We start from the raw sequence: 23,607 nt of genomic DNA, 5'->3' as shown, positions 1-23,607 counted from the left end.
CACACACACACACACAGACACACTCACACAGAGACACACAGACACATGGAGACACACACATACACACACATACAGACACACACACACACACACACACACAGAGACACAGAGACACACACACACTCACACATAGACAGACAGACACAGGAGACACACACACACACACACACACACACACGCAGGAACAAGCTTCCCACGCACCTGTGTGCAGGGGCACAGCGCTGCTCCCTCCCCCACAGGATTGCCCCAGAGAAACCCAGGGCTGCTGCAGCTGTAGGGCTCCCCTGCTTTCCCACCCCATCCCCAACCACCCCCATAGAAACATCACAAGTCAGAGCTGCAAGGGAATCTCAAAGGTCACCTTGTGCAGCTCCCTGATTTTAAATATAAAACAACTGAGACCTTAGAGATGACAATCCCTGGCCCCGACTCACCGATAACCTGGTGGCAGTGACGGGATACAGAGGCCAGCCCACTCCTGCCGTGAGTCAGGGGACCCTTCTGTGAGGATGTGGCCAAAAACTCTATGAATCTCAAGGATCTCAAACTCCGCTGGGTCCCGAGGGCTCCTTCTGCCCCACCCTCCTTACCACTACCAGGGTCAAAACCACAACAGCACGGCATGTATCCTGTGGGCCCGCTTACCATGGAGGAGGCTGGGGCTGGCAGGAAACGGAAGCGGGTCTGTAACACAGGGCTGCCCACCTGGCTCTGGGGCAGACAAATCTCAGCTCTGCCACTTCCTAGCTGAACCACCCAGGGCAAGCGGTAAGCACTTAATCACCCTGTGCCTCAGTTTTCTCCCCTATAAAGTGAGGATGGCTGTAGGACCTGCCTCGTCCCTGTGATGAGAATGGAGGGGTTAAAAGATCCCGTAAAGGAGTCCCCAGGGCCGTCATCACACAGCATTTGCTCTCACCATGATGAGCTCAGGTTTCTCTAGGAGATTCCTCCAACAAGCTGCCCTGCTCAGGGCAAAGCCCGAGGCCCACAGAGCTGTGCAGAGCAGTGAGAACGGAGTGCCCAGCATTCTGGACGGAGGCGTGTGCACCCCCATCAGGCTGGGAGGGCCACTGTGGGCCTGGGGGACATTCTGGTGCAGGAAACCAGCCTGTTCCAGTCCAGAGGTCTTTACTGAACACCAACAAGGTGGGGGCTCTGGGGGACAGAGCTGAATGAGCCTCAATGCCAGCCTTCAGGAGCTGACCGCACAGTGAGGCAACAGGAGCATTAAAAGGCAGACAGGGGCCGGGCGCGGTGGCTCACGCCTGTAATCCCAGCACTTTGGGAGGCCGAGGCGGGTGGATCACGAGGTCAAGAGATCGAGACCATCCTGGTCAACATGGTGAAACCCCGTCTCTACCAAAAATACAAAAAATTAGCTGGGCATGGTGGCACGTGCCTGTAGTCCCAGCTACTCAGGAGGCTGAGGCAGGAGAATTGCCTGAACCCAGGAGGCGGAGGTTGCGGTGAGCCGAGATCGCGCCATTGCACTCCAGCCTGGGTAACAAGAGCGAAACTCCGTCTCAAAAAAAAAAAAAAAGGCAGACAGGACACATCGTGGGGCTCCAGAGACTGTCAGATGTCCAGACTGAGACTCCAGCTGTGCCACTCTCTTTGTCCGGTGACCCCCAGGGCAGGTAAGAACATAGAGGGCAGTAGAGGGCAGCAGGGTGGGGCCCCAAGGCCAGAGCATGCCCGCCCAGACTGCAGGCAACAGCAGCCCTGAGTGCGTAACAGGAGGGCAGGGACATCAGTCACCTGTGTGGAGACACAGGCTGCAGCTCAGGAACGGGGGTGATAGGCACAGGGAGGAGTGACCAATCATTTCCAGGGAGACAGAACGTGACCCTGGAAAATGAACCCTAGATGCAATTCAGGGGGGCATCAAGTCACTCCCCTGCCACTTCTGCTCCCCCAGGACCCAGGGAGCTGCTCTGGGCTGGAAAGGAGGAGGGAGGGCAGGCCCTGGTCAGGTTCATCCAGGGACAGGGGGCATGGCACAGGTCAGTAGCTGGCTGGGCAGAGTGTCACCTGGGTGCTAGGAGCAGGAAGCGGGGCTACCCTTCAGGATCATGTGGGGGTAGTCTCCATCTGACCTGCACCTCACCCCACCCAGACTTACCTCCACCCAGCACAGGGGGGAGAAAGGCTGCCCCTTCCCAGCACTCCCTGATGGACTCTTCTGCCAAGAATATGGCCATTGGGACGGATGGAACCTACCATGCACTCCCAGCACACGTGACCCACCTCCCCTCTCCAGAGGTCAATTTCCAGGGGCAGGCAGAGGGGGAGGGCTGCTGCTGGGCAGTTCACATCCCAGAACAACAGGGACAGAGGCCTCAGCAGGCCTGCTCTCCACTGCCTTCCCAGCTCTCCCACGTAGCTGGCCCATCGGAGGCTCACCAATAAACCCATGTTGGATAAACGCACAAATAGAGAAACGAATCAGCAGCCGCCTGGGAAGCGCACGGGGCAGCCCGCTCGGGGACACAGTGGCACTTGGCTTTCCTCCCTCCCTGTCTCCCGGCCGGCCGCTGTCCCTCCCAGGCTTCCTGGGGTCACCTTCCAAATAAACCACCCACACTCCAAATCATCTCGCACAGGCAGAGGGAGAGGGGAAGAGATGGAGCTCGCTTCTCTTGCCTTTCTGTGGGGCCTTGGTGAGCAACAGCAAGGCCAGTGACTCTGCTTCTCAGCCAGCGGCACCATCTTGACGACTCACTGCACTGTTATCAGCATTCAATAAACCCGGCAGCAGGTAAATCTAGAATTTTTTAAACTCCATTTAGGAAAATTGTGCCCTCTCCACCTCAGGGAAGCCACATTTTCATATATATAAATTTTTCATTAAACTTTGCATGAGATCCCTTTTCTCAAATTCTGCCCCTGCTTCTCTTGAGATAACCTTTGAGCTGTAGATCGTCCATCTAATACCTGCCTCCCTCCATTCAACTGTAACTCCAAGAAGGAAGCAGCATCACAGTCTTTGGCTTTCTCAAGCCTGTCCCTCATTGGTCAGCACGGGCCTGGCCCAGGGCTGGTGCAAGGCGCTAGGATGAAAGGGGGCAGGCTCCCTTCCTCTCTGGGTCCCGCAGAAGGAAGAGCCCTGCTAGCAAATCTGCTCGTTCTCCCCCAGCAGTCCAGATGCTAGGATGGGCTTTGGCAAGCTGCAAGGCAGGCGGCCAGACACCTGGGCACCCCACAGCCTAGGTACAGATGCAGCCCGGCAGTCACCATGGGTTGAACACGCCGCAATGCCAGCCCTCCATTAACTGTCTGTTACGCACTTGGAAGACAGTCCTTTGGAAAGCGGAATAGGGGGCTGCCCCCCAACACCTGCCCAGCCATGGGAGCAAGAAGTCCCCGCAGGACATAGGCCCCTCCCACGGAGGAGGAGGGGCTGCAGCTGCAGCCCCTAAACATGAGGCCCTCTTTCCACCCTGTTCCTTCCAGGGCTTTGAGGAACTCTGAGCTGATCTCTTCCATTTCTTTCTTGCTCCTGAGTGCCTGGCGAGGTTTCTACCAGGAGAATAAAACCCCACCCCTCCTCCAGGCCCGCGCCCCCTCCCCACTTCTCATGTGACTTCCCTCTCTGTGTCTTATCGCCACATTTGTTAAAATGACTGCCACTTAAGAGGTGGCAGGGAGTCAGAAACACAATCTGGAGCAAAGCTGGTATTAAATAACTTCCTGAGCCTGGCCCGTCTGCCAGCGCTCCCTCCTGGATCTCAGGTGGAGAAACGAAGAGGCTGCAAGGATGACAGGCAGGGACACCCCAAGCCAGCCTCAGAACCACCCCTCTGCTGAGAGGAGGCTGGAGCTCCTTCACCAGTAAAGCCCAAAGCTTAGCAGTGACCCCCTATCCTGGCTTCTCACTTGATCCCATCCCCCATAACACACACACACTGAGCAAAAGGTATTCAGTCACGTCTGACACTCAAATTAAAGCTACAAGAGCCTTTTTTTGGTCAGCCAGACCAACCCCTACACTTCCCAGGTAAACAAACTGAGGCTCAGAGACCTGGAGTCTCTTGGCTAAAGCCAGCCAGACGGATTGTATTAAAGCATCTCAAAAAAAGTGGTACCCCAGGAAAACACCAGAATCGTTTCGTTACAATCAAGTTAGCCAGTGGCCCATGTGTTTTCTTCAGTTGTGACCTCGTACTGTGGGCCCCAGCAAGGAACATCCACAAGAGCCATCATCACACGAATGCCCTCAGAAAAATGTCTTTACCTCGCAGTTGAAGAGGAGAAGCTCTGCTAAGGAAACCTCTGAAGCCAGTATCCACTAACCCTGACTCAGCCGCATCTGGCGGGGACAATCCTCCCCACACCACCTGCAAGTTCGGAATGCACTTGCTGTTCTCCATGCCAGCCACTGGGTGTCACTGCTGCCCCCCATGAATGGGAACCATAGGGGGTTCAGTGGGGGGCAAAACGACTCCTGCAGGCCAAGGGCATCTCGTAGGTATCTCCGGGGTGTGGCCTAACTTGATATTTCTCCCAGAAAGAGAGAGATGACCCCCCATGTTCCAGACGCTGCCCTCACACATCCCCTTTAATCCTCACAGCACCATCCCACAGCAACATCTCCCAATAACACCTTACTTTGCAGGTGAAGAACATGAGGCCCTGAAAAATTAAATAACTTCCTCACAATTAAAAAAAAAAAAAGCAAGCAAGGAGGGGGGCAAGGATTGGAACCTGAGATGGATGCCAAATCCCATGACCTTTTTACTACACAATGTAGCCTCCTTTGACCGATCAGTCTCAGTGCCATCGGCTCTGGCTGAACCCAGCTGGTTTGCCGTGACCCCAAAGAAGGTGGCACCTGGGAAGAAATTCATCAAAGGCGCAGCTCACAAGAGGACAGGCTGCACAGCCCTTCCCTGCAGAAATCATGGTCTAGTGCCCTCTGGTGGCTTAACGTGGAACTGGGATGAATGTCCATGGGGCGGGGGGCTCTGATGGGTGGACTGGAGGGATTTTAGGTCAGCCTATCCCACGGGATTTCTAAATTCTTCCTGCCAGGGATGGTCCTGAAGCCCCCTCTTCAGATGAACATTGGATTACAATAGCCAAGAGGGAATCAGCTAGTGCATGGGAAGCTATGCAGGGTAAGAATAGCAACAAATCTGCACGAGGCTGGATGCTTCTAAATGACCCTGGATAGAGATTTCTGCCATCCAGATTCCTGGGGCTGCAGAGTGGGGGAGCCAGGTAGCAGAAAGGCTTTGCCCGGCACACTCTAACACTTGGGATTTCAAAGTGTCCCCTATCAGCAGGAGCCATAACAACCTCCCTGTCCTGTGGCAGGCAGGTACCCCAGCCACTTTGTCCCTTTGTCCACATACGCCATCTTAGTCCTTCTGTGGCTTCCTTCAGCTTTGTCCGCACGCTAGCTCCCTCACGCGGCTCCCTCTAACTCCACTCTATAAGGATCTGGAAGCGTCGCTGCCCATCACCTCTTACGGACTCCTGGGGACCGCTCACCACGTTGGCTTCTGTGTAGCTATCACATGCCAGGCACCCACCATCATCTCATTCAACCCTCACAACCACTCTATCGGATGGGTATAGCTCACCAGATTTCTCAGATGAGGAAACTGAGGCTCGGAAGTGTTAAGTGACGTGCCTAACCCTACACCAGGGCAGAGCCAGGATTTAGACTGAAACTTTTTGACCAAAGAAGTCTCTACTCTTCCGGCTACACCAAGCCACCCCTCAGACAAAGGAACCTCTGAAAAGTTTGGGGTACAGGAATTGGCCTAACCAAATACCCTGGATTAGAAGATGTATCTATTTAGGACGTGGAGCATGAGCTGGAGGCAGGGGAGAATGAATGCAGGAAAAACACATGAGGGCCATAAAAAGTATACATGCCTGTGGGGAAGAGGTTCTGGAGTACCGTAATGGGAACAGAGAGATGAGTTTCACACACACACACGTGCTCATCGAAATCTTACAGTAATCCTGCACTGTTTTTATTTTCATATGAGAAAACTGAGAATCAACAAGGCCAAGTAGCCAGCCCAGGGTCCCAGCAGGTAAGAGGCAGAGTCATGATCTGAGGCTTCATTTAATCATTGCCATATTTAAGTAGGGTTGTGTATGCAAATGATCTCTGGCCCACCAGGAGGGCTATAATGTCAGCTTCCTTCCTGCTCTTCCGTGGACTAAACTTGAAAAACTATCAGAAGTAAGGAAGTGGGGGAGACTGATCACAACAGAGAGGACCCTGCCTGGAGCCCCGGGTCAGGGATCTGGGAGCAGATTCTCAGGGAAGAGCCACAGGCCCCAGACCCAAAAGCTCCGCACCCACCCCAAAAGCAGCAGACCCTGTCTCCAAAGCTGACAGCCTTGTTAGTAGGAGGAGGCTCATTCGTGCATGGAACGAGACAGCACTTGCTCAAATAAAGACTGCCTGGGACAGATGGACAGGCCAACGGCACTCACAGAAGCACTGTCAAAACCAGCCTGTCCAGGTAGCGCCCATGACCCTGGTTTGCAAGGCACTTATGTGCTCATCCTTGTAAACAGTCATCTCTGAAAGCAGACACGGGATATAGAGAGGTTCAGAGAAGGCGCCAAGCTCTCATTCTAGTAAACGCCAGGGCCTGCTATTTTCTGAGCACTACTTGTTATCCGGTAATTTCCAAGCTTAGGTTCAAGGGCAGGGGAGAGGAGAGATGGCCCCACACTTGGGCCAGGTTATCCAGCAACCTGAGGGCACATATAAAGCTCACTTCCCAAGGCCAGGCGAAGTGGCTCACGCCTGTAATCCCAGTAATTTGAGAGGCCAAGGTGGGCAGATCATGACAGGAGTTCAAAACCAGCCTGATCAACATGGTGAAAACCCGTGTCTACTAATAATACAAAAAAATTAGCTGGGCGTGGTGGCACGCACCTGTAATCCCAGCTACTCTGGAGGCTGAGACCGGAGAATTGCTTGAACCAGGGAGGCAGAGGTTGTGGAGAGCCGAGATCACGCCACTGCACTCCAGCCTGACAACAGCATGAGACTCCATCTCAAAAAAACAAATAGAAAATAAAAATAAAGGTCCCTTCCTCCATGATACTAGCCTCACAGTGAGACTATCTATCAGCTTCTCTGTCCCCTAAGCCTGTGGTCTTCCTGGGCTATCTCCCAGGCATTCACCCCATCACCCTCTGTGCAAATGTACCGATCTCTCCTGCTGCTGCTGAGAGAAGGCGGGGAGGAGAGCACAGCAGGTGGCTTTCCACCATCCAAGGCCCCGTCCCTGCCACCTCCTTCCCAGGAAGCCAGGGGCTCCTAAGCCAGAAAGCCCAGGTCCAGAGTCTCACATCCCTGGGCTGCAAAGATGCAATGGAAGCAGGGCCACCGCGGCAGAGGGATGCCCTCCTAGAGGGGCGGCGACCTCCCTGCTCAGCCCTGGCTCAGGAAAGGCTCTGAAAGCCAGGCCTGACAATGCGCTTCTCACCAGGCCAGTGCCGCACGCCCGGGACCGTCTCGTGCGCCACACTGCCCTCTGGTGACCACCGGGAGTGGAGATGCAGAGGGAAGCCAAAGTCTTGAAGGTCTGTGCACAGAGACCTCAGACACCATGTGCACGAAACACAGGAGAGACGCACTCGGGGCTGGACCCAGACACCCCCAGACACATGCACACAACCTGCTTCCCGCCACAGGTCGCCGGGCTTAGGACTTCGAGGCCAAGATTGCTCCCCTCATGTTCTCCCCTTCTCTGTAGCACTGTAAAGGCTCCTTTCCCGTCTGCTTTGTAAAAGCCTGAACCCCTGAGTCCCAGGACAGACACCAACAGGGGGCGGAGACCTCACCAGCTAGGGAGGCAGGGCTGTTCGTTCCGGGCTGCCTTGTGCCAGGACCTCACTGGGCGATTGGGCCAAATCAGTTCACCTCTCTTGAACCCTAAGTTCTTTCTCCGTAAAACAATGTTTGGCCCCAAAATTTTCTGAGCCCTTTTTCCAGATCTAGTAATTTACGGCTCAAAGTCCTGATCTCCGCCCTAACTCAGAAATCTTCCCAGTGGTCTAGAAAAGGAAATAACCAGTGAGGTACCGAATTATTTACAGAGCCCAGCGAATACACCATTGCATAGGTCTGAAAATGACAACGACCCTGCTGGGAGCCAGGCTGGAGAGTTCCATGACCTCAGCTCTCAGAAGTGGAAACTGAGGCCAGTGGCTGAGTGATGATGAAGCTCATACAGCCAAGAAGCAGTGAAAGTACACCCAACACTGCCCCACCCATTTCAGCTGTTTCACGGAAGCTCTCTCACATGCTCAGAGCTCACCCCTATGGAGAGAGAGATGGAGCTTCCGTGAGCAATGAAGGTAGAAAGATGGGGTCAGGTTGCGGGGGGACAAAGCCTGCTTATTGTGGAGGGGATCAGGGAAGGCCTCAGAAAGGAGCTCTAAACATCAGCTTCCAACTGCAGCTGCCCAGCACTTTAGACACCCCCCGCCTTCTGCTCGGTCCTGGCACCCCAAAGCTCTATTTGGGAGAAGCCACGCAGCCCTCTCCTCTCCCGTCCAAGCTCTTGCTGGCCATGAGCGCCAGGGGCATTGTCCTGCTGACCATGGCTCAGCCCAGACAGGAGCTGGCTGGGACCCAGCCACCAGCTTCTTGAATCTCAGCCAGCCTTGGCTGGCACCTGTTCTGCTGTGGGCTGACCTGATCTCAGAGGCCAGGACATCATGGGGTGGACAGGGAGGCCTGGGAAGAGGGCGTGGTTGACACAGCCTCAGGGGAAACTCTGTTGGGAACAGGTCAGGAGGAGAGACCAAAAGCCTCCCCCAACCACCAGAGAGGCCTGCCTGGGACAGTGACAGCCCCACTGTTTGGCCATCACCACGCCCCTAATTATCCTATTTGCCTTCCCGTCCAACTGCAGCCAGGGTAATGCTCACCCAAGGAAGTGAAATGTTGTCAACTAAAGGATTCTCCCAGGCTTTCACATCAACTCATTTATTTTTAACTTATCATAATAGTAATATACTGGTGTGTGTGTGTACATATATCCATTTGTATGTCTATGCTAGAATACAGAATCGTATTGCCAAAGAACACAGGCAATATAGCTTAATATTTAAATGCCAGTCTGCTTTGCCGTTTACTGGCTGCACGAAATTTAGCGAGTTCAGTTCCTTCCCACCAGTCAGTTTCCCCATCTGGAAAATGGGGCTAATAAAAGTACTTATCTTAGGGGGGTTGATGTGAGGCCACCACGAGGTATTAAAGTGCTTGGCACAGTGTCTGGGACATAGTAAGTGCTGAGGAAACGCTAATGGTTGTTTCCATGTACTCAGTGGATGCTAGCTGGCATCAGTTAGGTATCCACAGGCTTCTCTTTGCCAGACATGACCCAGGGCCCTGAACTTCAACAAGGTGCTTATATAATGTGGTTGTTAGTATTCTCCCTTTCTAATGGATAAGGAACTTGAGGGATTTGTTAAAGCTAGGGGAGCTGCTAGGAAAACTGGGCTTAAGAAAATGGCAGCTGCCAGAGTCCTCCATGCCTGACGATGCGTGTCTGGGGAAGGAATCCTGAATGTCCCACCAGCTAGACTCTGGGACACTTATGATGGCACAAGCCAGGGGCCGAAGTGAGGCCAGGTGAAAAGGATCGGCTCCCCAGGCTGCAGAGCCCCAGGTTCCCCAGCCCTGTCTGTGAACGGAGCTCAGCACAAGGCCTCCTCAACTTGATTTCTAACTGGTGGGGGCTGCAGGCTGCAAGGAGCCCTGGGGCTGCCAGCTTCACATAGTTGCTGCCTCTGGGGACCCTGAATTTGGAAACATGGCCTCAGAGGGAGACACAGTCACAGGGGAGGCTCTGGCTTTGACAAAGAGCCCAGAACAGGAGCCAGCGCTGAGCAGAAGGCGGCCCCAGCACCTGGCAGTGTGCCTGGGAAGAGAAGTCTTCAAGTGACCCAGGGACCCCAGAGAAATCCCTGCCCACTCTGGGCCCTGGGACCTTTGTGGGTGACACGAGGGAGAAGATGACTACAGTGGTCCTTTGCAGCTTTGCATTCTGTGAGTCCTGCCCTTAGAAGCAGCAGAAATGGGAAGCGCCCCCTCGGGGGTTCTCGGGACCCCACCAGGCCCTGAGCGTTGCTGATAATGTCACTGGAGTCTTCACTCCTTATGACCCAACCCATCGAAGAGCAGCTTCCAACACGCCAGGCCGCCAGGAGGATTTCTGTTCCTCCAAGTTGAGGTAAGTGAGGCTCAAAGGACGACAAATGGCATGAGCTGATCACCCCGGCTCACCAACAACTGAGTGGCCCAGTCCAGCCTCCAGCCCGGCCACTCTTTCACCGGCTGCTGGAACACCCAGCCACCCTCTGCAAGTCCCTCAAAGATGGCTCATTCCCGCAATGCTGCCCTTTGGGTGGGAAGAAACTTTGTAGATGAAAATGCTCTGCACCTTCCTTCTCAACAAGCCATAGAAGGTCCAGCTGAAAGGGCCATGTCCAAGAAAGCATGGATCCAGGGCACCCGCGAGCCAGTCAGAGACACCCCGGAGGGACCAGACTCTGGACTTTCCCACTTGTGAGTCCCGACAGCACGACCACCTGGGACACTAGATATGCTCTTCGTTTTGTTTTCTTAATCTGTAAAATGGGACAGTTAAGCTCGGCTTTTAAACTCCAAGCAACTGTCGCAAAAATTAACTCAACAGTTGCAAACTGAAAATAATGATATGGCTGATGGGGGCATCGTGGAGATGAAGAATTTGCTACCCCGGGATCAAAAGGCAGGATCCTGGCAGGGGCTAACGAGAAGACCATCCGTGAAGAGCTGGCCTGGCCCCCGGGAGGGGGCTTCTGGGCCTTGGGAACTCTGATCCAGAACTGAGATCCCCCACCCTACCCAGCTTAGCCCCTCCTCACATTGACCCCACCCCCTATTAATCAAGTCCTCCTTGGCACAGCACCAAGGGGGAGCCAGGGGCTTCGGAACCCTCTCTCCTGTCACCACCCCGTCTCCTCCTGAAGCACCAGCCCTCCCAGTCACAAGAGCAGTGGGTACCAAGCTGTTCTGATCACGTGTGATTTAGCAGTCAACCGAAAACACTGATGTTTATATTAAATTACATGTTTATCTATCATCTATACATTAAATAGGAAATACTCTCTTTTCTAGGCAAGAATAATTTGCAGTCGAAGTTCTAATGTTTTCTTCTCATACCCACTGGAGAGCCGCGCCCCAGCAACGGGCTGAAAGCTTTGCAGAGGGACATCTTTCCCTGGCTGTGAGCCCAGGGTGCAGATGGGGAACCACGAAGCTGGGTGTCCAGGCCCTAATGAGAGGCTGCAGGCCCCAGCACATTCTTGTTAAATATGCCATTTGGTCTGGGCAGTTGACTCTAAATAGTGTCATGTGTCACAAATGGTGTCGAATTCTGGGTGGTCCGTTTGCTGGAGGTGGGAAGGGAAGGGAGAGGAGAAAATCAGTGTCCCAAGGTCAGTGAGGGAGTGCACCTCCTCCTGACACCATCACAAGGATCACTGCCATCCCAAGGAAGTGCCCTTCAAAGTGTCCTGGCTGAGCCTCCTGGGACAAGTTCCCTGGGCCCCGAGATGACATATATCCAAGTTGGAAGAAACACTGCCCCATGGCCTCAATTCATAGTTGAATTTCCAGGCTCCAAAAGTCTACAGATCCCTGGTATGGCTCACAGGGGGCTACGGACAGAGCTAAGGTGGGATTCACATGATTCATCCCTTCCTCTAATCCTACCCTGCCGCCAGCCAACTGGAGGACCCAATGGGAGACTGGAGACCTGCCCAGGACCCCTGTGCAAGCCGCCTACGGGAACACCTGGGGGTGTTCCCATGGGATGGGGACCCAGGGCCACCATGGAAATGCCATGATATTGGCAATGGCCATACCAAAAGAGGGCCTCAGACTACACACACCCCACCCAGGAGCCAGCTGAGGTGGGGCCCTGGTCCTTTTGCACAGTTGACAGAAGCAGCAGCTGGCAGGGACTGGCAGGGCAAGGACAAGGGGCATCCCAGGAGAGCGCGTCAGGCCCTCCCTTGCTCATAGTAGCACCTTCCGTTCAGCCAGGCAGGGGGGCAGTAGGAGCCTTCTAAGACCCTAAGGAGCCTTCTGGGTTGCAGGCTCAGCCCTCGTGGGGCCAGTAGCCCAGCACTCTCCAATCTCAAAGCAGTGGCCACAGCGGGCTGGGTTTTGCCCAAAGCTGTCATGGCCCCACGTCCTACGGAGCTGCAGAGCACATGCTCTTGGCCCCCAGGGTGCAGGACAGAAGCTTGACCTGCTGGGCTTCCTGGGGTGGAGGGTCCTGGCTCTGGAGACATGAACAGCCTCTCCTTGGCGGAAACCCTTAGGGCCCCAGGAGACCAAGTGCCCCAGGTTTGACCTGGAAGTATCTTTCTCTGGAGCTGTAACTGCTCCCACTTCCAAATCTCATGTCAATTGCCCTCACATTTCCGCCTTCCTCTCTCAAGTCTAGTCCTAATCCTGGGGCTCTGAGCATCTCACTGTGCCTACCAAGACCAAGCCCCATGATGCCCTTGGGGCCTGGTTCATACCCTGCTGGGTCATTGTCAAGGCTGGGTCTCCCCTTGATCCTTAGAAAGAATGAGACTCAAGGAGCCAGCACAGCAGCCAAACCCCGGAATGATCCTTCAGCCAGCCAGAAGAGGACCTTCAGGGAGGCCATGGAAATGAAGGGACCAGAGAGCTGCCAGACGACGGGGACCCTTTGCGGGCTCAGGGTGAGACCCAGCTGGGGACTCAGAGTTCCAGCTAAGAGCTCATGGTCTTTGCAAACAGAGGTAGCCAGCCCAACCATGCCATCCTCTCCCCCTTCATCCTCTTTCTAACAGCCAAAGGCCGTATCATTCCGACCCAGCCCCAGGCAGGCCTGGCCTAGCAAGGCAGCCCAGTCAGTCAGTCCAGCAGAGCCACCACCCTCCTGCCTTTGTGACGTCACAGCCTGGTTGGGTGTGGCTGCGCATGGACCCTTCCAGGCCCCATGAGGTTCCTGCATCAAGAGCTGCAAAGGCAAAGGGATTGGCCTCCTGGGCAGAAAGGGGCCAAAAGGGAGGCCCCTCTGGAGTAGCTTGGCTCTGGGAGAGGTGGAAATGAGACCCACAATTCTGCCCCAATGCCATGCAAGTGATTTCCTCCATATACTAACAGGGCAGCAGAATGGGGAGATGGCCGCCCTGATCAGGGGCAGTTACCAGCCAGCTTCCTGGGATGGCCACACAGGAATCACTGCACACACCACCCCTGAGAAGTGGAAACACAGGGAAACCTCTTGTCCCTCTGGAAACTCAGGTACAATCAGTTCAGCCCTTGAAGGGAGGACCTTGAAACATTACAGCCTGAAGAACAAGAGGGTCAAACTATGGAGCCTCAGCATCTTCTTCTACCCAGATCATGCCCAAGTTGTACCCCCAGCCATCCACCAGCATCCAGAGCTTCAAGCCAATGGGAAGCTGGGGGACCTCTTGACCCCACACTGCCTTGGTAACATCAGAAATCTGAGGAACGCCTCTCCAGCAAGACAACAGACTTCAATGAAGCCCTCTTCCCAAGCCACACTAAAACAAGAACCAACCCCAGCCGAGGGTGCTCCTCGCTGCCCACAGGCCCCTCTTCCAGCCTGCTCCACATGCAGGCCTGCACAGTGGGGGTCCCTGTTGGGGTTGTGTGCCTGGGGAAAGTCACCACCCCAAACCTCCACTTCCTTGGAAGTCAGACAGGGATGGGGATGCTGACTTCCCCGTGGTGAGCGTGACTCCCCGCCCTCTCTCCAGCTCTCTGGCTCTGGAGTGGAAATCTGGGCCCTTCTCGAGCTCGGTCAATACCAGCCATAGATATAACAGGGCACTGGGGAGAAGATGGGGCGAGGAGAGGTCATTCAACACATGACCTCTGACCCTCCCCAACCTGCCACTGGCATGGCTCCTATGGGAATCCAGTTCCCTTGTTCTTTGGTGTTGGGGTGGATTTAGAGAAAGGGGTCCTGATGACCTGTCAGAGCCCAAGTCCTGAAATAAGAATGGGGACACATGCAGAGAGGGTCCAGACGCACCCCCTGCTCACTATCCTCCTGAGAGCCCCCAATGCCAAAGAGGGAGGAGGCCACCCCAGTCCCTCCCATCATGGACCTTTCTGGCAGCCTAGAAAGGCTAAGCCAACTCTTCCCTATGAGTCTGCTTCCCCAAGCATCATCTCCAGAGGAGCAACACCTGTGTGTGGCTATAAAGAGCCTACGTGATTGTGACCATCCCTGCCTCCCTTGGCTTTCTACAGAGAGACACTTGTTCTCCTTGGAGCGGAGAACAAGCTGGATGCAGCTCACCCACTCCCAGAGACCCAGGCTGGGCACCGGGCCCCTTCTTCCAACCCTTAGCCCACTCCTGGAAGTCTCTAGGTCTGCCTCTGAACACCAAGACTGACCACTCAGTTCCCACCTTCGCCACCCCCCCCACTCACTCCCCAAGACCCACCCCCACACACACAGCCCCAGTAATCCACTTCCAAGTCTGAGTTTCCCTGACGATCTCACTCTGAACCCTTCTCCCTGCCTCCTTGGGAATGCTGGAAGCCTGTGGCCTGCAAGCAGGGACAGGCACAACTGAGTCTGTCCTCTGTTTCTCCTGCCCTCCCCCTGCCCCTCAGCCACCGCTTGGCTGTTTGTCTTGTCATCTCTGGACGGGTTGAAGGGGGTGAGGGGGTGAACAGCAGAGCTGAGATATGGGTCAAGCTTGTCTCCTGGGCCAGGAGTCAGAGACATCTCCTGGGCTGTCCATTTCCCTCGAACTGTCAGTTGCAAGAATGCAAGCAGAGGCTCCATTAAGCTGAGAGGGCAGGTGGGCTTTCCAGAGAGCGGGACTGCAATTCCTCCAGGCTTTGCAGCCCCATGGCCCTGGGCTCAAGCAAGGGGAGGGGCTCCTAGAGCAGCACCAAATGCAGGTCCAGCCCCCTTGAGTCCGACTGAGGGGTAAAGAGCCACCCAAAACGTCTTCCTCCAGACCTTGGCCAGGACCTCAGCACAAACCCTTCTCAGCTGCCTACCCACTCCTGGGGGGTCCCCAAGGGCTGGGAGCCTTGGGGGGAAAGAGGTGAAAATTATCCTCTGAGCAATTCTAGTGCGGTCCACACCCTTCTCTGGGGTGGTAGGTTGGGAGGGGGTCACCTGGCCGAGGTCAGCTGAAGAAAAGAGGAGCAGGCTCTCTGGTTTCCGAGCCCTTGCTCCCTCCCCTCCTTTGCTTCTGTTCCCATCCCCACCAAAGAAAAATAGCAAGGAGAAAAGAGCAGGCCACCACTGGTCTCCCTTCGACGGGGCACAACGAAGCAAAAGCCAGCCAGAGTTGAATGTTCCAAACGAACGCATCCTGACGGTCATACAAGAAACCCCCTCCCCATAACACACATCCTCGCCTCTCCCTGCGCCATCCTGACTCAGAATTATCCGGAGCAGTTATCAAAGCCCAAACTGGGAAAGGATCTGTAGGCGCCCAGATGCAGATGAGGGTGGCAAAGGGGGTGTCTCGGAAATGCCCAAAATGGGGCTGGAGAGGGCGGGCTGCAGGAGGGGAAGGGAAGAGGTAGGCGTCCATGACGGCCTCCACGCGTCCAAAGTCTCCCCGCGAGCAGCCAGCTCCCAACTTGTTTACTTGTCAGCGTGTTCTGCTGTTTCCAAATGGAAATAGTTAAGCACCTGGCTGGATCGCGAGCAGTCCCTATCTGTCACCATCCCTGCCGGCTAAGCGCCGCCACTGCCTCCGCCACTGCCGCCGCCTCTGCCAGAGAATCGAATCTCGTCTACTTTATTCCACTTGAGCGTGGCCAAACTGTTGCTATTTAGTGGGGGGCAAAAGAAAAAAACCCGATCTGCACCCTCGAAATGAGCCAGCAGCGGGTGGGGAAGAGCGGGTGGGAGCTGGGCCCCGCGTGCCCTCGGCGGCCAGGGTCCTCTCCAGGGAGAGCCACACACACGCATCGCCGGATCGCGTCTCGCCAGGGCCGGAGTCACCTGGAATGCGCAGCCCGTGAGCATCTCCCGAGCCAGAGCGAGCCTGACGTGCGCCCAGCGCGCAGCAGGCAGCAGCGAGCTGGGGCGGGTGGAGGGCCGGCTCCCGGCTAGGCTGCGGGCGGCAAGAGGGAGACGCGGAGCACGGGGGAGGCGGGCTGGGGAGCGGCCGCCTGACTTACATGGAAGTGATATTCCTTGAGATGTCCGTGATGTTGATGCTGGCGTTCCCATTGCTGTTCCCTGAATCCTGCCCTTCCAGGAGGGGGAAGAGGTTCCCATCGTCCGGCCGCCGGCAATTGATCTCAGTCTTGCTGCAGACACAATTTGCAGGGCAAGCCAGCACGGAGCCCACATAGTCCAGCCAGACGCTTCCCAGCAAGAAAATCCGCCAGAAACTACACTTGGCTGGGCAAAGAGAGACATCCATCTCCGATCGCTGCTTCTAAAAAAGAGGAGGAGGAGAGGAGAGGGGGGTGGGGTGGGGGGAGTGGGGAGAGCAGGGGGGGAAGGAAACAAAGACGGTGAGGGAGGGGGAAGGGGGAGGGGGGCCTCTGCCTTTGAAACGCCGAGCGATCAGATGCAAAATCCTTCAGCGTCTGAAACCATCGCGGCCGACGCCGTCGCCGCCGGGTGGGAGCCGCTAGGAGCGCCTAGTGGCGCGGTCTGCCGGGCATGGTGGCCGGCTCAGCGATCGCTGACTCGCCGGGTCCGGGGGCTCTGGAAGCGAGGCACGCTCTCCGACTCCGAGACTTTGCAGGGTTGCAACAGACGGTGGGGAGTCAAAAAAAAAAAAAAAAAAAAAAGTGACAAGAGACAGTAAAACCAATCTCCAGCTGGATAAGAAACAGAGCAAGACAACAAAAAAAAAAAAAAAAAAAAAAAAAAAAAAGGGGAAGAGGAAAAAATGGTGCTAAAGTCACCAAGTCCCACCTACTGGGCAGAATTAAAACGGACACCCCACACACCTGCAACACACACACACTCACACTCACACATACACACACCCGGAGTCCGAGGAAGGGAGGAGAAGGAAGACGCAGTAGGAGCTGCAGCAGCCGCCCGCGAATGGCTCGCCGCGCGGCTGCAGAAATGTACAAGTGCTCCGAGCCTTACGAAACGCACGGGTTATCGGAGCGTCTTCCTTGGCTCCCTCCCTCCCTCCCTCCCTCTCTCCCTCCCTCCCTCCCTCTCTCCTCCCCTCCCTCGTCGCGGCCTCCTACCCCCGCCCGGGCTGGGAGCGGCAGGAGAGCGGAATCTCCCCCTCCCTCCCCTCCCCACACCCGTCTCTCTCCCCTCCCGTCCTCTCCCTCCTCCCCACCCACCCACCCACCCACCCACTCGCCGGCTCGCGGCTCTAGCCGGCACCGGCACCCGCAGCCGCGCGGCAGCCCGCCCGCCCCACGCCTCGCAGCTCGGCGCCGGCTCGCTGCAGCCGAGGGGAAACCGAGACCAAAGGGAAAAAGTTGCAGTAGAGATTGCGAGGGTCGAGGCTGGGGAGGGAGAGTTGGCGAGCTGGCTGCGCGACGCGGAAAGGCGCTCTCCTTTCCACTTTTTGGCCCTCGCGCTGCCCGGTTTTGCTGCAATTCGGACCGTGGTAGGAAGTGAAATGGACGTGGTGGGGGTGATCGGGGAGCGCTCCCAAGCCTGGGTGGGGGGCGCAGACGATGGGGGTGGGGACCGGAGCGCACAGACACCCCAGAGCAGCACCCAGAGCCCCCGGGACCGGGACCGCAGACGCACAGTCCTTGGTCTGAATGACACTCGTTTCCGTAACCTGGAGTCTGGGGCGCTGGTCTCGGCTGGGAGGGGACTGCGGGGCATGGCACGCTAGGTGCCCCCGGTGCCCCTGCGCCTTCATGGAGGTGGGTTTTGCATTTGGCCTTGAGCAGGCAGGCATGGGGAAGGAAGAAGCAAGAGCCGAAAGGGCTGTGCTGGAGAGCCGAGGTGGCCCCGGGCGAGCCGTGCGTGCGAAAGAAACGGCCGGGGAAATTGAGATGCAAGGGGCGTATTTTGGCAAGCGCCACGCCGACCCCATCACAGGCCGGCTTCTCGGGCTCAGCTCTCGGTGCGCTGAGCTGGCTGCCGGGTGAGGGGGCGGGCGGGCTGCTTTCTCCGGATTCGGGGGCGCAGAACCTCCTCCTTCCCTCCCACACAAGCACCCCTTCCTGGTAGGGGCGCAAAGCAGGTGCAGCTTTCGTCAGGAGCTCAGATCCCACCCGGGAAAGAATTGGGGGCGTCTCCGCTTTTGCGCTGGTTAGGGAATTTTTTCTTAATAAAACGTAAAGATGCCAAGTGTGAGCTGTTTGTTGAAAAAAAAAAAAAGAGCATTCGCTGTGGGAAAGGAGAAGAAAGGGTTAGGGGAGTCCGAGCAGGCAGACACTACAGCATTCACACGCAGAAGAAAGCAGGGCTCTCCTGCCCGGGCTTGGATGAGGGCAGGCGAGGAAGCAAAATACATTGAATTCAACCGCATCCAGTATCTGAAAGGAGCCTCCCCCGCCCCCCTGTGGATTCCGATGCAGGTCATGCAACTTGCAGGCAAGATGGGGGAAGGGGCATGCCGGTGTCAGCGCCTGCCCCAGGCACAGACAGGCTGGGCGCCTTCGGGTGGCACTGTCGCTGGGAGTATAAACTTGGACGAAAAAAAGCAAAGAAAACAACATGCCTATAAAAGGCAGTTTTCCCGACTCCTCGTCACATTCCACCTTCCCTTGGCCTCAGGGAGACTTTTATCCCTGTCGCCGTTATAGCCTTGTCCCCAGACTGGCATTTTTGCCTCCCACCAGCAGGAGGGGACAGAGCGTGGAGACCTCCTTGGACTCTCAAACCAGTTGCTACTGGCCCTAGGCCAATCCTTGGTGTCCTTAGGCCCCTGGGAATGTCCCTGTCACTTCAAGTGCCATTCTGGGATTGGCTTTAGAATATCTGAGAGTCAGAGAACATGAGGTGCAGTCAGATACTCACCCTTGGCCTCTCCTGGGCAGGGAGGGAGGGAGAGGGGGGAGAGAGAGACAGGGAGCCAGAGAGACAGAGAGAGAGGAGGACAGACATCTGTAAGTGAGAACAACGACAAAAAAAAATCCCTTTAAAAATGCCTCTGGATCTGGTAAAAAAAATGCAGGCTGTGGAGCAAGGGGTCCTGATAGGCAAGAAATCTTTCATCCAGACAGTAAAGTGGGGTTCAGATGGGCTCCGTTTATCCTTATACTCGGCCTGAGCAGGAAGCGGCAGCTGAAGAGGAGGGAAGCCCTTTTGAAAGCAGGTGGCATTTGGACACATAGAGGGGACGACACACATGGGGGTCTACCGGAGGACAGAAGGTGGGAGGAGGGAGAGGATCAGGACAAACAGCTCATGGGAGCCAGCTTAATGCCTGGTGATGAAATAGTCCGTACCACAAACCCCCATGACGCATGCCTGTGTGTAACGAACCTGCGCGTCCTGCACACGTACCCTTGAACTTAAAGGTTTAAAAATTTAAAAAAATAAAATAAATAAAAAAGTAAGTGATGGACTAGGTGTGGGGAAAAGCAGAATGTCACTTCTAACCACCGGCAAGTGACTTAAGCTTTCTGGCACTCAGCGTTCACATTTTTAAAATGACCCCATTAAGACCAGATCCTCAAAATCCAAAGTGTGGCGCTCTGTCCGGCAGCATCCGCGGCCCCACCGCAGACCTCCTAAACCAGAATGTCCCTCAGAACATGCTCCCGGGTGACTCATCAGCACATTGCAGTCCCAGAGTCCCTCCCAGCTTAAAGATTCTCTGATTCTGCATGGATCTGGGCCAAAGGGACTGTTGAGGGGGAAAAAAAAAAAAAAGAAAAAAAATGGTGGGGGATGGGGGATTTCTCAGAATATTATTCAGTTAGGGTGAAATAAGCTGGGTGTCTCAGAGGCAGGGGCCTTGTCAGAAACAGACCTTTGAAGTTTCACTGCAGCTTAAGAAGGTGAGGAAAATGACCTGCTCACGCACTGCTCACAGAAATCATGGTATGGGGTCAATCGTAGTGCAAACTCAGTTTGCTAGTTCTTAACCTCTGCAGTAGGCCAAATTTAAATGAGGAAGCAGGAGAAAGTCTCCAGTGTAGACACCCTCCCTTTACTCAGTAAGAGTCCAGTGCATTTGCCGTGTCTTATCTCCTGGTAGGAATGTCCCAGTCGACAAGGAAGAATGCCTGTCACATCATGGAGTCCCGGAGAGATCATCAGCAAGCTCAGCCTCCAGCCCACCAGGGTTAACCCCCCAACCTCCTCATCTCCTGTGCTACCAGCTGGAGTCTTAGAAAGGAGGAAACTCAGCCCCTTGCTGATCAATAAGAGGCAAGAATAGGCAGAGTTTTTGGTCGTTTCATTTTTTGAACAGAAACTAAAGCTTTAGAAATCCTTTACAGGTGAGAACACACCTTCCAGAACCAAGGGACTGGAGAAGACAGAAATGTTCCCCAGATTCGGAGGACGTATTTCACCAGATAGGTCAGAGTGGGGGCTGCCTGCTGGAGCACAGAGGCCCAACTCCTCTGACACCTAGAGAAATTGAACACGTGTCTTTCTTAAAAGGCATGTTCCAGGGGTGCACGCACCTGAGATTAATATCAACTGTTTATGGGAGATTCCAGCAGTCCAAATTCCCCACCATCTAGCAAGGGAGGGAGGGAGTGGAAACTCAGGGCGGCCTGTTGGTCACCTATCTGCCTTTCCAAACTAGCCACATCCCTTTTTCCAAAGGACCCGTACTCCTGAGTCAGTGGCCACATGACTGGGACGTAGGCCAGACCGCAGGCAGATGTGTGGGTTCACCCACCATGCCCTGCTCCTAAGGTGTCATTCTGAATCCAGGAGCTGTGCAACACAACTTTCAAGTTTGAGCAGAAATAGGACCTACGGCTGTAAGTCTCTCAGCTGGTGGAGGAACATACTGGGTTGTGACTGGGGAACGCAGAGGGCCACAAAGGGAAGACTAGATCCTCAAGTTCTTGCTGTTCAAAGTGCTATCTGGCTGGCAGGTCTGGGCTTGGGCTAAAGGAAGAGGCCTGTTTCCTGGGCGGCCCAAGCATAAGATGTGAGCAAGAGACAGGTTTGGGCCTGGCTGGAGGCTGGGGCTGTATAACGCGATCCAGAAGCTCTGGGTCCAAGGAAAGAACGTTGACCATACGTGGAAGATGAAAGCCTACCCACAAAACGGAAGAGTGGAACACCAAAGTGGTCCAGGAGAGCAGAAGAATCCAACCACGGGAGGCCCCCGCCCAGGACGCCCACTCAAGTCCCACTATCTTGGACAAACACCTGCCAGGTGGCTGGAACTACCTGCTGGTGGGGGCAGTGAGCTGGGAAAAGGGCAGGAACCCTTGCATCCCACTTCTATTAAAGATTCCTGGAGATGCTGCTAGATTCTCCTGCCCTGCCGGTGTATGGAGGAGGTTCAGGGGTCCTCACCAGTGACGCTGCCCAGGTGACCCTACGTTATTATTTTACTTAACCTGAATGTAGATTCCTAGGGTATCTGGGCTGGAATGCACCCCCAAGCTCAATCAATGAAACTCCACATGATGCAGAGATTTCCTCAACAGGTGCCCAGGCTGTCCCGCTTGAATACTTTCAGTGTCAGGAAGCTCATTACCAGCCACTCCACAGCCTTCGGCTCTGTTCTTGGAAAGCCCCATTGCTTGGGTATCCTTCACTGTGACATAGTGAAGCCAGCCCCCTAAAGCTGCCACCCACCTCGATCCCCAGGGAAGCCTCACCTCCTTCCTACACACTAGCCAGGAGGGCTGCCCACCGCCCCTCTCTTTTCTAAGCAAAATCTGTTTCTTCCCGGTACTTCAGAAGCACGGCTTTCTGACCTTTTCCCACTACAGTTGTTGGAAATGCATTCACGTTTGTCAAAATGACTGGTTCAAATAAAGTATGGCTCCAAGTCACACGGGCTTCAGGGGCTCTGACCTTGGGGACCCAGGGAGGAAGCAGCTGCAATAGGACTAAAATGGTGTCACGTAGCATTTACTACCCACTAGTGCCTGAACCCAGCAAGGCACTTAAGTCTCTGTGCCTCAGTTTCCCCTTCTGCAAAACAGGATCTAACTCACAAGGCTGTCATGAGATAACACAGTAAGACGCTTTCAACAGCGCCTGGTGCACACAAGCATTGTATGTCAACTTCCTTATGCCACTTTTGAGGTTCCCAGAGGGCTTTACCACCCAGCAGGGAAGCCCCAGCAACTTTATCCACTGACGGTCAAACACATTGCTGCCATAAAGCTCATCCCACACGTGCTGTGGCGCCCCCTGGCAAGTTGGTGCAATAGGTCAGGTGCAGCCACCGCCCACAGATGCTCTCTGGCTCCGCCTTAGATCCTGGATTGGTGTGCACCAGAGAAGGTTCAGGAGTCTCAGGTCCCCGGGGAAGAAGACGCAGGCTGTAGGCTCAGGTACATCTCCCATGAGATGCAGCTCCTCAGCCCGGGAGCCCATGCCGTCGGTTCTCTTGCCTTTGAGTTGCTCCTCCTGGACGTTGGTCCCTTCCATAGGAAGGTAGCCCCTTCTGAGTCGCCACTGGCTGTGAGCAGTTGAGCTGGGCTGGGAATTTAATGCCGCATGTCCTCTGTCCTGCACAGGCAGTGGCTTGCTGGGCCTCCCTGGCCTCCGAGCGTCCTGGTGGGGGCTCTGCAGGCGCAGATACTAGAACTCTTCTGCAGACAGCAGGATCCAGGGCAGTCAGCTGGCTTCCTGCCAGCAGGTGAGCACTGCCGGCAGGCCAGGGGAGCCAGGAAAGAGGAACTCGCATCCCATAAGCCAATTTCCCCCCAAGGTATGAATTCAGGAGTCAAGAGTCAGGACTCACACTTTTGGGAAGCTGGAAACCTGCAGGTGGTTGGAAGAGGCTAGGGCAGCACCACTGACTGGGACTGGAGGAGCGGAGAGGCAGGAGGACCGCACCTCCACACCCACCCTCCGCTATGGACATAGCCCCCACGTGCCTTCCCAGATGAGCTCTCTCCAAGTAACTTACATTGCGCCAGCCATCTGCCTATTTACTGATCAGAGAGCAGCCAGAGATCATCTCAGAGGGCAGCCGGGATAATGGCCTTCCTTTGGCAGATGAAGGAACGAAGATTGACAGGGCGGGGCAGAGAAGTCTGGGCACCTTCCTGACTCCCAAGGGGGTAGTCCTCCTGTTGCCAGGTTTCACAGTGTAGCTTCCTGGAGGATGCAGACCTTGCCTATTTTATCTACTGATTTGCCAGTCCCTTAAGCAGCACTGAAAACACAGAGGGGCTCTCTTGGTGGTTGCTGAATGAATGACTGCCACCAGCACACCTTGCCCTTTGGTACCACTCCACACACACGGAAGTAAGTGTGCAGTGTCTGCCTCCCTGGGCGGCCGGCACCAAGGGGACCAGGAGCTGTCGCTGTTGTTCACCACATAATCCCCAGTGCCTACCTCAGTGCTGGACCAAAAATGGACACCATGTATTTTGGAGGAAGATGAAGTGAGTTCTTTTGCTGCCTGAAAGTTCATGTGTGTCCACAAGAGAAGTTGGGGACTTAACAGAAATGGGTGCTTTGAGCTGGCCACCTC

General features: G+C 55.3%; 1 protein-coding gene across 10 annotated transcripts in view; it reads right to left on the bottom strand.

The window, feature by feature from the left end:
* The window catches only part of NTRK3 (neurotrophic receptor tyrosine kinase 3), a 391,402-nt gene extending 374,131 nt beyond the window's left edge, over positions 1 to 17,271 (bottom strand). For 2 of the 10 annotated variants that reach the window (XM_017506138.2, XM_017506141.2), the window contains exons 1-2: positions 17,033 to 17,221; positions 16,208 to 16,777 (exon numbers count right to left, since the gene is read on the bottom strand). In XM_017506138.2, coding sequence (XP_017361627.1) covers positions 16,208 to 16,455 — 248 coding nt within the window. In that variant the 5' untranslated portion in view covers positions 16,456 to 16,777; positions 17,033 to 17,221. Of the gene's footprint in view, positions 1 to 16,207; positions 16,778 to 17,032; positions 17,223 to 17,248 lie in introns of those variants that run through there. The other 8 variants (XM_017506144.2, XM_037730504.1, XM_037730502.1 and 5 more) reach the window with 7 other exon arrangements.
* Between the last annotated feature and the right edge of the window lie 6,336 nt (positions 17,272 to 23,607).

This window comes from Cebus imitator, unplaced genomic scaffold (genome assembly GCF_001604975.1).
Source record: "Cebus imitator isolate Cc_AM_T3 unplaced genomic scaffold, Cebus_imitator-1.0 Scaffold348, whole genome shotgun sequence".
Taxonomy (NCBI): domain Eukaryota; kingdom Metazoa; phylum Chordata; class Mammalia; order Primates; family Cebidae; genus Cebus; species Cebus imitator.
This window is presented reverse-complemented; position numbering and strand designations above follow the sequence as displayed.